The sequence below is a fragment of the Elephantulus edwardii genome, unplaced genomic scaffold (genome assembly GCF_000299155.1).
Source record: "Elephantulus edwardii isolate Elephantulus edwardi_28Jun2011 unplaced genomic scaffold, EleEdw1.0 scaffold00176, whole genome shotgun sequence".
Lineage (NCBI taxonomy): Eukaryota > Metazoa > Chordata > Mammalia > Macroscelidea > Macroscelididae > Elephantulus > Elephantulus edwardii.
The window spans coordinates 4,918,998-4,934,169 of NW_006399926.1; the positions used below are offsets into that span (position 1 = coordinate 4,918,998).

Sequence of the window (15,172 nt, forward strand, 5' to 3'; positions counted from 1 at the left end):
GGTTTAGGCTGTTGTACACAGGATCGCTATGAGTCACAAGCGACTCGATGGCACATAACAACAACGACACAAAAGAGAGGACTTTAGTCCTCCAAGGCAGAAACTGGAAGCTTCGTCATTTCAAGCTTTTAGATGTGAACTCTTTAGACTCTTCATTCAGGAGTTTTCATCTTACCATTTGTCTTCAACATATTCTCTAAAAGTGGACCTCGGACTCTCCCCACTCAAGAGTCTGAGGCCCCCCCCTACTCCGGGCTGCGGCTTCTAGGAGGGTGTAACTGAGTTCTCTACTTCTCCTGCCTGGCTTACGAGCTGTGAGTGAGACAGAGTCTAGAAGTTCCTAGTTCCCCAAATCAAAAGTGTTTTGCTTGGTTGAGATTTTCTCCAGGCCCTGACCACACCTGGGTCTGTGGGGAAATGCAGGCCGGCCACGGGGATCTGTGGCCACACGAAACAACCCCTTGGTTCTCAGAGGCAGCTCTCGGCAAGCTCCCCAGAAGAGCAGTGAAGGCCCTGGACACAAGAGTGAAAATGGGACAGGACACACACACAGGCACAGATAGACATCAATCACCAGTGGTTTTAGAGGACAAGGGTCAGCTGGGGTCACCTGAGAGGAAAAACACCAAGTTCCCCGCTCTCCAGGCCCACATGAAGCTACTTCCCACAGGAAGGCGAGGGCTCGTGGCTCTTTGTCGGGAGGAATCGTCAGAGGGAAAGGCAGTGAGGCAGGCACACACAGAAGACCACACTGTGGATGAGAACAGAGCCAGGCTGGCTCCAGCCCATTTATTACAAAACAATGATTATAAGAGTCTGGTACCGAAAAGGTCCCTGCCGACCTGGGACACCTGGGCTCCCACCCTCAGGCCCCTTGGCCATGGGGGGGCTTTCATATGCGGAGGTCCCCCGCCAGCAGGGCACTGTGCCGTGTAGGAGTGAGGGGCAGGTAGGCGCCCAAGGCCTGGTCCAGGACATACAGTGGGTCGGGCAGAGAGCTGGGGTCAAAGCCCTCATTCGCCATCCGGACCTTCTGCTGTTTGAAGGTCTCAGTGGTGGCCAAAGACTCCTGCAGAGACGGAGAGGGCAAGGGAGTTGAAAAAGAGGCCTTTGTGCCTCTATCAGATGCCCAGCTGGACGTGAGGGGCGAGGGGCAGGCCCTTCCACCCCTGAGGAAAGGGTGTGTGAAGTGTCTGCTTTTAGGAGAGGTGGCAGGGAAAAGAGCAAGCCAGGCTTGGAGATGGCGGGGCTAGAGAGAAAGCAAGTGGTTCCTCTTCACAGAGTATGTTATATGTGGCATCGGGAGCCATGCTGTGCACAGATGGGGTGGGGTGTGGGAACAGGAGCGGCTGACTACCTGTAGCCTCAGGAAGCGAGGTCGGGCATAAGGGGGCAAGTTCTCCGCCACATGGGTGTAGAGCTGCATGAGGTCCAAAGAGTGTGGGGGACGCAAGACCAGGGCTGCCATTCCAGCCCTTCCTTCATGTCCTGGTGGGTGTGGGAGGTGAGTGAGCCACCCATGGCTGACCGTGAGGCCTACCCTGCAGGGTAGCACACTCCCCCCCCACCCCTCAACACCTCCCAGGTCCGGGCACCTGGCACAGCGACTCCATAGACATTGACTTCCTGAAGGAAATCGAGGGCCTCTAAGACCTCAGCCACCTCAGTTGTTGCCACATTTTCCCCCTTCCATCTGCCAGAGAGTAGAAATGCCACAGTGTGAGTCAGGGGTCAGGACCTTAAAGCTGAGTGGAGGGAAAGAGGTCAGAGGCCAGGGTGATGGACCATCACAGGGATTAAAGGTTTACGAGGTCTAAGAATGCAAGATTAGGTGAAGAGCTGGGTTGGGAAACAGAGGTTTAGCTCGGGAGTGATGGTCCCCAGAACAGATGTCAAGGACAAAGAATCAGAAAAGTTAGGGCCACATACCTGAAGGTGTCTCCTGTGCGGTCATGGAAGCGAAGGAAGCCTTGGTCATCACAGACCAGCAGGTCCCCAGTGTTGAAGAAGACATCTCCGGGCCGGAAGACATTCTCCAGCAGCTTTCCCCGAGCCAGCTCTGGGCCCCCGGCGTAGCCCAGGAATGGGGACTGTGGGCTCACTGGGGCCACCAGCAGCCCAGGCTCCCCTGGCAGAGTCACTGGGGTTAAGGGGGGCTGCCCACCTTGGCCAGAGTTCTCTGCCCCAACGCCCACCGTCAAGAGCTTCAACATTCCTACCCACTCCACCTGAGTACCAACCAGGAGATGTGGTCACACAGTGCCCCTGGGCGTCCCGAACCGGCTCCCCTGTGGTGACATCATAGCGAATCAGAGAGAAGGGGAAGACGCGCTGGGGGAAGGGAGACCCGGGGCGGGTCACTCCAGTTGGCATGAGCCTCCTCACCCCCAAGTCCTCGCCCTTTCTTCCCTGCCCCTTACCTTATAAAGCCAGGAGGCGCGTCCTACCATGCCCTGCTGTCCCGTGTAGTTGAAAGTGGCCACATTCCCTTCTGTCATCCCATACGTCTCCAGCACTTGTAGGGGCCCAAAGCGCCGCACAAATCGTTCCCACGTGTCTGGGCGAAGCCCACTGCCCACGGCCAGCCGGACTTTATGGTCACGCTCGGCCTCATTCTGAGATAAAGAAGAGGGGCAGAGCCTTTGTGGCTGAGACGCTGCTTTCCAAGGCAAAGTGCTACTCCTTCCTGCTACCCTCCAAGCGTAACCCCCCTTCATCAGATGCCCGGCTCCCTTTCAAGGCCCTCATCCCACCCTGCCACGTCCTTCTCCTCCTCCTAGGATGGACTCCTGTCCAGCGCCCTGCTCTGCGGCCCATCGCCTGCTGCAGCAGCTCTGTCCCAGATTTGTGCCCACGCACCAGGGGTTGGTTGACAAGATATCGGCACAGCTCCCCGATGTACTGGAACACGGTTACCCCGTGTTGCTGGCAGTCCTCCCAGAACTGACCGGCTGAGAACTTGGACTTCAGCACCACTGTTGCTCCTGCCAGGAGGTGGGGGGGAGGGAAGAGGGATGTTAAGGGCTCTGGGAAAGCCCTCATGCCCCCCTTCCCAGACACTGGCCTCCCTGGGAGCTGCTGTGAGGATCACGCTTTCAGTGGGCCTGGGAGGCCCTCAGCTGCTCCTACCTGTCCCTTGGAAGGGTTAATGCCTTTACTGCTCCCCACCCCTGCACCCCATTCTCTGCATCACTACCTCCAGTTCGTTCTCATCTCTACTTCTCTCATCCTCCCCCTGACAACCCTTCCCCTCTCTGAGTCTGGAGTTCTCTGCACTGCAAGGCCTGCTGAGTAGCTCAGTCTGTAGGTCCTGCTTCCCCATTTTAACAGGAGCTCCTAGCAGGCAAGGCTCTGCCTCTTTCCTCTGGATTCTCTACCCTGAAGGACTCAGGAAGCATGCCCAGGTAAGCACATGGGGGCATTTAACAAACATTTGCTGGAGCAAAGTGTGGGGTATGTCAGGAAGACTGACCGATGCCCAGGCAGCCCACAATGCCCAACAAGGAGCCAGACATATGGTAGAGCGGAAGGGCCAGGTAGATCACGTCCTCCTGGTGCACCCCGCACAGCTGGTAGAAGCCTTGGCACTGCAGGATCTTCAGATGGCTGATACGAGCAGCCTTGGGGAGGCCTGTGGGATGGCAGTGGGGAAGGTGAGGAGGGCTGGGCTCCAGGTCCCATCTGTTTCTTTGCAGGAGGAGGAACTCGGGCAGTACTGGAAGTGGGGCAGTTTGGGGGAGGTCGAGAAATGAGGAAGGTGAGCAGTTTGGAGGAAGGGAGAGATGGTTGCTGGGATCAGTACTCTCCCTGGGGGGTTTGGAGAGGTGTCCTGGGACCTGAAGTCACAGCCCCTTGTCTTCCCCTGCCTTAGTTTCTGGGAGGTAAAAACAAGGGTGCACAGGCCTCACCTGTGGTGCCTGAGGTGAAGATGTACAGGCATGTGTCCATTATGTTCTGCGGAGCTGAGAGGTACCCGGGCACTGGCTCATCCACTTCGGCCGAGGCCGCAGCCAGCAAATCGCTGATTCCAGCAGGTGTGGTTATGGGGCCTGAGGCCCACAGGTGAAGCCCCATGGCTCTGAGGGCTGGCAGGTCAGGCTCCAGGGACTCCAAGAATTCTGCATCAGGTGGGAAACAGCTCCGCGGCTCTGCCCAGAAGTCTTCCCTACCCCTTAGCCTATTTCTCGGCACTTCTCTTGCGAGAAGGTGAAGAGTATGGCCATCCTATCAGGGGTCTGGGACCAGGAGCACAATTCCTTGGGGGGAACCACAGACCCAGCCGCTTCTTTTTGCAAACCTAAACAACCCATACTTTAATTCCAGAAGCTGTTCTTTCTCCTTCCAGACCTGTTCGGGAGCCCCCACAGACACGCCCCTTTCAGTGCCTGGCCCCGCCCCGTTAGTAGCATGCTACAGCCTTACCTGGCGCCAGCACCAGCGCGCGCGCGCTGCAGCTGCGGAGGCAGTGCAGCAGGGGGCCCCGGCGTAGGGCGGTGGGCACAAAGGCGGTGCGCAGACCGGCCTTGGCTAGACCGAACCAAAGCCACAGGAACTCTGGGCTGGCGGGGAGGAGCAGCGCCACCGTAGCTCCGGGCCCCAGAGGGGCCGCGGCGCTTCCAACTTTGGATGTCCCATCCCCTTCGCACCCAGAAAACGCCACTCCGTTTCCGGCCGCATCTCCCGCTCCCTGCGCCGTCCGCCTGCCTTCCCCGGCGCTTTCTGCACTACCACCGCCGCAGGCTCCCCCGTCCCAGCCCCGCGCGCGCAGGAAGGAGCGCGCTGCCCTGTTACTATTGCGCTCCGCCTCTGCGTAGCTAAAGCGCCGCGCGCCGTGTATGAGAAAGGTGTGCGCGGGGCGTTCCCGGGCGAGCTGCGCGAGACGCCAAGCCAGGCTGCAGCCGCCGTCTGGACTTTTAGGGTCGGCGGCAGCCGCGGCCAGGGCGCGAGCTCGGAGAGCCCGTTTGCAGCGGAGGGCGCGCACGGCGAAGGCCAAATCTGCCGCCAGCCAGCGCAACTGGGGCCAGAGGTGCGGCTTCAGCAGGAGCAGCGGCAGTAACAGAAGGGGCAGCAGGAATAGAGCGGCCATGGTGCCCTCGCCCTTGACTGCACGGGTCCGACTCCAGCTGGTAACAAACACCCCAGATAATTCTTGCGGAAAAACTGGGGCCGCTTGTTCTTGCTCTTACACCTCTCTTTTCAGGGAGCGCGCGTGCGCTAGCACACGCCCCTTCCCACTCAGCCCCCACCCCCACTCCCCACGGGGCGGAGAGCAAAAGCCCGGGAGGAGTCGGGGGGAGCAGCTCCAACTCCCCGCCCTCCCCACGACCTACGCTCCGCCCTAGGCACGATGCCTCTCAGGCTGTGGGCTGCTCGGTCCCCGCTGCTCCCGCCCTCCCCCAGGCCTCGGTCCTATCCCTGCTTTAAGCCTCTTTCCCCTTTTGGGCGGGGTAGGGCACCTGGCTGCACTTTGGAGCTCTCGTGTAACAGGGCGTTTGGATCAGTTTTATCTTTCCCATTTTTATTCACGATGGGAGTCTTCTCTCCCAAGGGTCTGAGAAACTTGAACCTCCTCCTGTAGGATGCTGCAAGTCCCAGCAAGGCAGCCAGGCCCATGCCCTCCCTGAGCTGCCAGCAGCAGCAACCCCACAGGGTGGGTGGGGGCCCAAGAGCCCAAGTAGGGGAAAGGTGAAAGCCTAGACCGCCAAATTTCGGGGCGGAGGGGGGCACAGCAGAGGCCCCTCCCTTTGGGCAAGGGTACAATAATTGGGGCCAGCCAGCAAATGATTTCCATCCTGGTTTTAATTGGGGCAGAGGAAACGGGAAGGCTGAAAAAAAGAGGCAGCTGCCAGTTGTTTGGATTTTCAAAGGAGGGAGCAGCAGCTTTAAAGAGAAACGGGAACCTGGATTCTGGAAAAGCAAACCGTGGACAGTACAGGAGTTGTCTACAGACAGCCCAACCTTCATCTCCGTCTCCCCTCAGCTGGCCTCCCAACCTCCCTGGGCAGCCGGGAATAGCAGCACAGCCACTGAGCTCCTTCCTCCTAGTCCACGTGGACCAACAAGTGGCCAGACTTAGAGAAAGGGCCCCTCCTCTTGGAGTTTGAATTTATCACCTACCAGGCACATGCAGGTTCTGAACACCTCCTTCCCCTAGTCTAACCCCATACGGGCAATAAGTTATGAGTGGTTTGGGTATATGTTTTGCTTTTTAAAGACTGGTCTCTTGGAACTCTGGTGGCCTATAATGGCAAGAAGCTGTGCTGCAATCCCTAAGGTATATGGTTCGAATCCAGCAGATGCTCCGCTGGAGGAGGGACACTCACCTCCTGTACCAGCTGGATCCAATTTGATGGTACACACATCATAAAATTAAAAAAAATTTAAAAAAAGGGCTGGTCTCTTGAGGAGGAATGGGTCAGGGCTTACTGGAAAGGGTGCTGGCATCCCTTTCTGTGCCACGGTGGCAGCAAGCAAGGATAGGGGTGCACAACCGGTCCTTTCTCCTCCAGACAAGAAGAGGGGCAAGGCAGCAAAGGAATGGGAGATGCCACCAGGTCCAAGTAGAGGCACCCATTAAACCCTCTATAACCCAGGGTATATGTGGGGGGCAGCAACTCTGGCATGAAAAGAGGTTCTGGCTTGTTTTATTGTCATTTAAAAACAACTTTAAAAATGCTAATATTTCTGGCAAAAACAAACAAGGAAATGGGACCATTTGACAGTTCTGTGAAACTTGCCTGGATAGCCCAGGGCTCTAGGCTGGCTGGAGGTGGCAAACCCAGCTTGCAGGGCCAGCCACCCTCAGGTCCTTCCCGAACACTAGTGACATGGGTCCCCCAGTGAGACGTCACAGGCAGATACCTATTTCACACTGGTGTATGAAAAGTGACTATAAAATGTCTGTTTAGAGCAAATCAAGACCTGAAGGGGGAATGGGAAGGACACCCTCACACCAAGTCTCTGCTGTCACTCCAGCTTCTCCAACCAGCTGCTGTCTGTCATTTCTCTGCTGACTCAAACAGCCTTGGGGACGATGGAGATGAGGCAGAGGGCCAGAAACTTCCACAGCATCACAACTTTGCACAGCCTCTGGCCTCAGTGGGAACCCAAATATTGGGTGGGAGAGGCAGTGTGATCTGGCTGGCTGGGGGCCCCACAGGAAAGTTGGGAGGAGGGGGCTGCCCAGCAGCTTCTCAGGCTGGGCTTGAGGAGGAAGAGCATCCTTCTCAGTGGTGTGTCCTTGAAGCGCTCTCCCGTCCCATTAACCTTGATTCACCAATGAAGGGAAGGCAGTCCAACAGTGGGGGGAGAGGGGGCCCCAGGCTCAGTCACTGTCAGAACCTACAGCAGAGGATCCCTTCCGTTTCCGCTTGGTGGGCTTCGGTTTCGTGTCTTCTTCTTCCTAGAAGAGAGCAGGAAAGGAAAGGGGGAATGAATGGTCTGGGTTGCCCGGCCTCAAACGCCTGTAGCTCCTGGGCTCTGGATCAAGGACCCACCGAGGCACTGCTAGAGCCCGACTCTTCCTCAGCATTGGGGGGCTGTGTGGCATTCTTTCGACTTCTAGGGCTGGACAGAGCTGCTTTTCGCCGGCTCTTGGGTGGCTTGGTGGATGAGTCCTCGTATTCCTCAGCCAGGGAGAAAAGGTCACTGAATCTGAAGGAGAACTCTCATGAGAAGGGGTTAAGACAGCACCCCCGTCCTAGGTCCACTTTTCCTGCCAAATTTTCTCTCACCCCAGACCTGGTTCTCTGCTTCTTTTCAATCCCAATGTCTTTCTATTTTATTTCCTGTCTCCCCTTCAGGCCTCCTCCCCAGCATGCCCCTAATCAAAAGTACAAGGCCCCTTACTTCATCTTGTGGGCTTCATCACAGCTTGCCTGGACATGCTGCAGAGCCTGCAGAATTGGAGTCTGGCTGAAAACTAGAGGGACAAAGACAGGGACAAAGAGGCCAGAGGGTGACTTTAGTAAACAGCACTCTAAGGTGATTCTCTCTAATGTGTGGGCTCTGTCACCGCCCAGTTCCAGGGAGATCTCAGCCCGGGGGGCCCCCACATGGCTCAGGACATGCCGGGAACATACAGTTCTGCTTGGTGTTGGTCAGGTTGAGGCGCAGGTTGTCCAAGTGTTCCAGGATCTGTTCCAGGGTCAGCTGGGCCAGTTTACTACTGGAACTCCTCAGACTGCAAAAGGGTCAAGAAGCCAAAGTCTGAGCATGATGTGAGAGTCCAAGAGCCTTGAAATGCCCCTACCCATCCAAAAAGCAGAATTCCTCTCAAGACAAAGGTGGCTGATCCTGGAAGGGTGAGGTAGGGTCGGATATGGGAAATGTGCCTAAAACATGAGATCCTGGCTATCTGAGCCCTAGAAGAGAAGGGCAGAGGGGTCCTGCACGCCATGGAACTTCAGACCACTAGATGTCACCCACAAACCAGGCTGGGCAGCCCTGGGCAAGCTGCCCCATTGGCAGCAGTCCCTCACTCTGTAACAGTGGGCAGGAAGTGCCTGGTCTAGAGGATCTCCATGGGGACCATGTCACACCTTTGCCTCTTTCGAGGGAGGCTGTTGTTCTTGATAAGCAAGGACTTGATGTGCTCTGCCAGGAGCTCATCATGCTTCATGCACCAGTGCCGCAGGATGCTGGTGGTGAACTGGTCATCAGGGTGGCAGGGCCGGCTCAGCACCATCTTCACCATCTCCTCACTGGGCCTGGGGGGGGGTGAGCGAGTGATGGATACCACGCCACACAGCTGTCTCAGGAACCTCTGGATCGCTCACTCCAGCTACTTATTTCTGAAGCTCCAATCTCCCCACCCTGCACCCAGCATCTCTGAAGCTTCCTATTCTCACATCCCTCTCCCTCTTCTCTTCAAGCTAAGGATGCCTGGTTTCATCCTTGGAGGAAGCCAGGATACCAGAAGTGAGAGTCTTTCGTTTCAGTGGTAGTAGAAGGTGCATGTGTGAGTGTGTTGAGAAGGATATTCATCAAGCCTCATCTACCCTCACCTCAAAATAGTCACAAATCTGCCAGAGGCGAAAGGACACCACCCTTCCTGTCCCTTCATCAGAGCTGTGGGCTCCTGACCCCCACATTCCTCCAGGACACTATTGTTTCCAACCTTTCAGGTAACAGAAAAGATGGAACGAAGATAAAGACCATTTATCTGGGGTATGTTGCGAAGTGCCTATGGTGGAAGAAGGGCTTTCTACCGCCCTCCCCAGCCTCCTCTGGGCAGCTCAGGACGCTGTGAGATCCCTTTGCTCTGACCCTTCCTGCTCCTGGATTAGCTGCAGGAGTGTGGGGGAGGGGAGCAGGAGACACCGGTGACCAGAACTGCTGTGGCAGCAGGAAACAGGGATGTCCGGTCCCCACCTCCAAGGCAGCTCCTGGTGGGCAGGGGGGTAAAGTCAAAGGAAGCCTAGCTCCCAAGGGAGCTGATTATTTGTAAGCCTCTTTGGGGGAAGGGCAGAATAAGCAGATGTTGAGAATCTGAAAAAGCCCTGCAAAAAGAGCAGCAGAGGGCCTTCACTATAGCCCCTCCTGGTATGGTGGGATTGAGGGACAGAACCCCCAGCTCTGAACTTACTTCTCTCTGCGGAGCTGAAGCAACAGGCAGGACAGGGCTTCAGGGTGTTCTGTGGGGGCAAAGGAAGAGGCTGCTCAGGGGAGTGTATGATCCCAGGAAGAAATGTGGACACCTCTCCCACCCCTCCCCCAAAGGCCACTGGAAAGAGCAAGGTCACCTTCCACGAGGAGCTAGGAATACTTCCGATCCCAGTCTACTCTTACAAATTCCCCGAGTGCTGGGTGCAGCTCAAGGCCTTGCTCACCAAGGCCAGCCTGCCAGCCCTCGGTGGGAAGGGCAGAGGGGAATCTGAGCTCCTCCAGAAGCCTAGAGGCCACGGCCTCCACCATGTTTCCCACCTTCAGCACTACTCACCCTTGTACTTGAGGTGTTGCAAGATAGGGATTATCGTCTCCAGAGGGATGTTGTGGGCCAAGAAGAGCTGCCAGGCACAGTACTGCTCAAAGGTTTCCCAGTCCAGGCTCTGGACTAGAGGGACAGAAGAAACATCCCTGTCTCCCTCTGTCTCTCTTGCGCGCGCGCACACACACACACATACACACACACGCGCGCGCGCTTGGGCGACCCTCCCCCTAACCCAATGACTACTCCCTTGCCAAGCACTGATGGGATGGATGGGTTACCCTAAAACTAAAAACCACTGCCTTAAAGGAGCTATGGTGGCCTAGTGGCAAGAAGCTGCACTACAATGCCAGAGGCACGCAGTTCAAATCCACCAGATGCTCTGCTGGAGAAGAAGGGGCAATCTCCTCCTGTACCTGTCAGATCCAATTTGACGGTACACACACAAAGAATAATAAATAAAAAACAACAACAGCAAACCACTGTCTTGCTACACAGCTCATTTCCAAAGCCAGCACACCGTTTCTGTGCTCCCATCAGAGGTAAGGGTAAATCTTCCCATTTTACACAGCAAGAAGCAGATCCAGAGAGACATGGACCAAGACCACACAGCAGATTACAGTGATACTCCACCCCTCTGCGCTCCAGCCCAGCCCAGCTGTCCTGATGCTGGATCCTAGAAACCCAGGAAACTTGGGACGTCTACTTACTAAGTATGTTGAGGACTGAGTCTTTTCGAAACATGACCAGGTTCCCCATCATCACATGGCAGACTAGCTCCTGGAGCTGAGGAGGAGGAGGTGGAAGACAGAGCATTAGCTCTGAATGGGGCAGGAAGTTGGTGTAGAGGAAGAAGCGGGATGGCTCATGTGGGGAAAGGCAGAAGAAGTGAAAAGGTGGTGTAAAGTGAGAGGAAGAAATGGCACGTGAGGGACATCTGGGGTCTCTGAGAGATGAAAGGCCTGGGAGAGGAGCAAAAGGGCTGATGGGTAAATGGCCATGGAAAACCACATCAGCCTCTGGCAGTAGAGGGAGAACGGGCAACATCTCTCATGCATGAAGCAGGAGAAGGCCAGGAAAGGCTGAATCCTGGTCACAGGTGTGAGGAGGGAAAGAAAGAAAGGTCCTCTGACAATAAAGTTCCTCTTTTATGGATAGAAAAGTGAACACAGAAGAGGAGCAAAGATGGGACCTGCAACGGGTCCAAGCAAAGCTGAGCCTCCTGGCCATTCATGTGTCGTAAAATGCTGCGACAGTTTTCATTCTCAGCCAAAGGGCAGGTGAGATGAGTGCTAAAAATCAACCCTTTCAGTCTTCCCCATGGAGATAAGCCCCCAGAAAATACACACAAGAAGGGGACTCCAGACAGAACTGGCCTGCCCCGAGTTGGCCTGCCTTTGGCTCCTCCTCTGTGTCTCCAGCCCAAGGCCCAGAGGGCAGCAGCCCCGACTTTCCCAGCTTTGGCCCCAGCCTCCCTGAGCTATAAGTCCCGGTTCACCTGTGCAGAGTCAATCACAGCCACGATCATGTTCAGCAGCTCTCCACTCCTCAACGTCTCATCTGGAAACTGGATGGGGAAAAAACAGGAAATGAGGGTAGGGGTTCAGGGTGGGCTTCAGCACGTGCTCAGGGCATGGCTGGGTTTGCCAGACAGAGGGTATTACTATAAACCCCTAAATAGAGATCCAACAGCTGTGTAGCGGAGACTGACATTTGAAGACACCAAGTTTTTGTTACTAGTGTGTGCATACTGTGTAAAGTAATGGCAATTATCCAGTGATAGAGCTGGAGGTGAAGGGACTGGGCATGATGGTCCAGTGTGGGATGGATAATAAACATGTGTGGTCCTGACAGCAAAGAAAGCTGATTTATAATGACCCTTCTGCCAAGAGAGAGAAAGCGTGCAGTGCATACAGGCCCTTCTGGAGAAGCCAATTCACCAGGAAGGAAAAGGGAGAAGAAAGTGCCATCTGTTTGGTATCTAGATCCCTCCTCTTTGGTTCCTGGCTGAGATCACAGTTCCTCTTGTCATGCCCACACCCTGTACTCCGATTTCCCAGTTCCAGGGAACTTTCACCAAGAGGAGGAAGAGCTGATACATCCTTCTCTGCCCCAGTCCTTAGAGAAGACTGAGACTGGGCCAGGGGAAATGAAAGTCAAGCCTCCATGGAAAAGGTCTTGGTCTCTGAGAATCATCTCATCTGAGTGGGACATCAGAAGGCAGGACAACTCAGGTATATGAACAGAGATCTGGTTGGGGAAATTATCCTTGGTCCAAATACCAAAAGGGACCAAAGCTGAGAAACTCAGACCTCAATTCACACCATGGGCTAGATAGGAGTCAGGAAGGCAGAGACACCAAAGGTTAGGTATTCCAGGGGTCAAGAAGATAATCTAGCTGTCACATGGGAGGTTACTACAACAAGTAACAATGGGGGACATGCAAAGCTCTCTCTGGGGCAGCTATCGCTGAGCCCCTTCCTAGACTGTCGACCCCTCCCCACCAGTGTAGATCGGGGTGACACTGACCTCCGTGTAGATGGAGGGTGTGAGGTGGCAGAGCAGCCGCACATCGTCCTCTTGGCAGGCCTTCATGTCCATCATCAAGCAGGTGTGCAGATCGCCCAGCTGGGTTGCCTGGGCAAACGACTCATACAGGTTCATTTTCCCTGCGGCGGCTTTGCTGCAAGATCAGGAGAGTCTGAGCCAGCACCCTAAGCCCGGGACCCAGGACCTAGCTATGAACACATTGGGTTGGTGCTCCCACAGTGCAACCCCTTAATCTGTCCTAGAAGCTCTCAAGAACAGGGGAGGGTGGGCTTAGGTCAGGTTGGTGAGAATGGCTTTCTCTTTGCTACATTCCTCTTCTTCCTTAGTTCTGGGTCAGGAGAGAAGTAACAACAGATAGATATCCCTACCTCATACCAAATAACAAAGCTTAACTCAAAATGGGTTCTTAACCTAAATGTATGAAATAAATCTAAAAGACTCTTGGAAGTAAACACAGGAGTAAATGTTTATGATCTTGGGTTAAAAAGGACAAGTGACAAAGGAAAAATAATACTTTGGACTTTATAAAATTAGAAGTTCGGGTGTATAAAGAACATCATCCAGAAAGTAAAAAGACAACCCAAAAAATAAGAGAAAATATTTGCAAATCATAGTAAGGGACTTATATCCAGAATATAAAGAGATCTTAAACCTCAACCTAAGACAAATAACCCGATTTTAAAATGAGAAAGGATCTGTATAGACATTTCTCCAAAGTTGATCCACAAAAGACCAACAGCAATTACATAAAAGCTCAACACCATTAGCCATCCTTGTTAGGTGCTGCTGAGTTGGAACCAACCCATAGCTGAAAATGAAAACGGTGGATTTTCAGAAGCTTTAGATCACACAGGTGGAGACGGCTCATCTTTCTCCCTCAGAGCAGCTGATGGATTTGAACTAAGTGCCTTAGGGTTGGCAGCATAACTTCTTACCACCAGACCACCAGAGATCCCTCACTAGCTATCAGGGAAATGTCCATCAAGACCACAATGAGATGCTACTTAACTAACAAACATTAGGATAATTATAATTAAAAGAAGGCAAAGCAGTAAGTGTTATGAGAATGTGGAGAAATTAGAATCCTCAAACATTGCTGGTGGGAAGGCAAAATACTTGCTTTGGTGGCTTGCAAGCAGTTTGGTGGTTTCTCACAATTCTAAACAGAGTTAACATGGGCCTGTTTCTAGGTATATACCACAGAATATGGAAAACATAGGTTTATACAAAAACCTACATATGCATGTTCGTAGTTCAGCAACCCAAATGGTCAGCAGATGAATGGATAAACCAAAATGATATATACATATAATGTACTATTGTTCGACTATTAAAAAAATAAACACATGCTACATTATGAATAAATCTAAAAAACATTATGGTAAGCAAAGAAGCCAGTCACAAAAGATCGCACATATGGTTTCATCTAAATGAAGTATCTGCAACAGATAAATCCACTCGGACAGAGAATAGTGAGTAGCTGCTCAGGGCTGCATGGAATGGGAAATGGACACTGATGCCTCATGGGCATCCAGTTTCTTTCCAGGATGATAAAAAGGCTCTATATTTGGTACAACTTTGTGACTATACTAAATCTTACTGAATTTTACATTTTAAAAGGGTGATTTGTATCTCTGTAAAGCTATTATTTAAAATAAGAAAAGAATCCACTGAAAGACCTGGTGCTAAGGGCCAAGGTGGGGAAGTGTGATAACAGCCAGAGAGATGCTCTCCAGGATACTTCCCGGCACCTATTAGACCTGGGCACTGTACCCACCTGGCTCTCAGGTAGTATAGTAGATGGTAGCCAATCTTGGGCTGCTTTTGATATAACTCAGAAAGAAGGTCCAAAAGGAGGGTGAAGCTGCTATTGTCTTCCTGCATCTGGCACAGGTTCCTAGAGGCAGGCAGTGGGAGGGGAGAAACAATGTTACCACAGTACACTCTCCTACAGCTTCTGGGGTGGCACCAGCTGTGCCTGTCCTGGGCTGGGTGCTTCACTGCCCAGTGACAGGAGCACATGTGCTGCGAGGGAGGATCAGTGAGGGGCTGGTCTCCCATAGCTGGATACATACCTAAATATTAGGTAGAGAGGCTTCCCCACAGATTCCTCCAGGGACCTACGAGAAGAAGTTTTTTATCAGAGAACACATGAGGCAGATAGTAAGAAGGACCAGCTCTGCTCATTCCCTAACCAAACCCAAACTTCTGGCTGCTCCAAAGGCTTGGTAACAGAGAAAACTTGAACAACAGCCTGAGGTTCTTATCACTGCAGGTGAGAATGCTCTTCAGAGAGAAGGATGCAGGTTGGCGGCAAGCCCACTGTCTAAATAACCATAGCATGCAGCAGGTAATAATAAATCCTTGTTACTTAAATTACTAGATGTGAGACTAAACATCAAAGGAACAAATTACTCTTCTAAAGTCTATTGCAAGATTTAGTCAGGCTACAAAAACACACTTGTGGCTCCCTGAGACCCAGGGCCAGGAAGGAGAAGCCTTACTCTTCAGTGACCTCCTCAGGCAGCACCTCCCCTCGGAAGTGGGCCTTGAAGAGTTCCTGCAGGCAGGAAGCAAGGACAGACAGCTGCTCCGAGTCAAAGTCTTCCTGAGTATGAGACAAGTGGGAAAGGGGGGCATCAGCACTTAAGACTCAAGCCTCACTCTCCCCACCACCCCAGAGCCTCTGAGCCC

At 53.5% G+C, this 15,172-nt stretch overlaps 2 protein-coding genes across 2 annotated transcripts in view; both read right to left on the reverse strand.

Moving 5' to 3' along the window:
• Window positions 1-892: 892 nt before the first annotated feature.
• Window positions 893-6,165, reverse strand: SLC27A3 (solute carrier family 27 (fatty acid transporter), member 3). Its single transcript, XM_006895926.1, is given in 12 exon segments — window positions 893-1,069; window positions 1,358-1,488; window positions 1,596-1,693; window positions 1,930-2,128; window positions 2,241-2,331; window positions 2,421-2,615; window positions 2,860-2,984; window positions 3,473-3,631; window positions 3,909-4,118; window positions 4,423-5,182; window positions 5,185-5,338; window positions 6,161-6,165. Coding segments are annotated over 12 exon segments (2,304 nt in total).
• Window positions 6,166-7,285: 1,120 nt separating this feature from the next.
• INTS3 (integrator complex subunit 3) overlaps window positions 7,286-15,172 on the reverse strand; it is a 37,862-nt gene continuing 29,975 nt past the window's right edge. The window contains exons 18-30 of the mRNA XM_006895872.1: window positions 14,983-15,086; window positions 14,554-14,598; window positions 14,256-14,375; window positions 12,458-12,611; window positions 11,427-11,495; window positions 10,639-10,714; window positions 9,941-10,054; window positions 9,587-9,635; window positions 8,541-8,708; window positions 8,082-8,182; window positions 7,849-7,921; window positions 7,497-7,653; window positions 7,286-7,402 (exon numbers count right to left, since the gene is read on the reverse strand). Coding sequence (XP_006895934.1) covers window positions 7,325-7,402; window positions 7,497-7,653; window positions 7,849-7,921; window positions 8,082-8,182; window positions 8,541-8,708; window positions 9,587-9,635; window positions 9,941-10,054; window positions 10,639-10,714; window positions 11,427-11,495; window positions 12,458-12,611; window positions 14,256-14,375; window positions 14,554-14,598; window positions 14,983-15,086 — 1,308 coding nt within the window. The 3' untranslated portion in view covers window positions 7,286-7,324. The remainder of the gene's footprint in view (window positions 7,403-7,496; window positions 7,654-7,848; window positions 7,922-8,081; window positions 8,183-8,540; window positions 8,709-9,586; window positions 9,636-9,940; window positions 10,055-10,638; window positions 10,715-11,426; window positions 11,496-12,457; window positions 12,612-14,255; window positions 14,376-14,553; window positions 14,599-14,982; window positions 15,087-15,172) is intronic.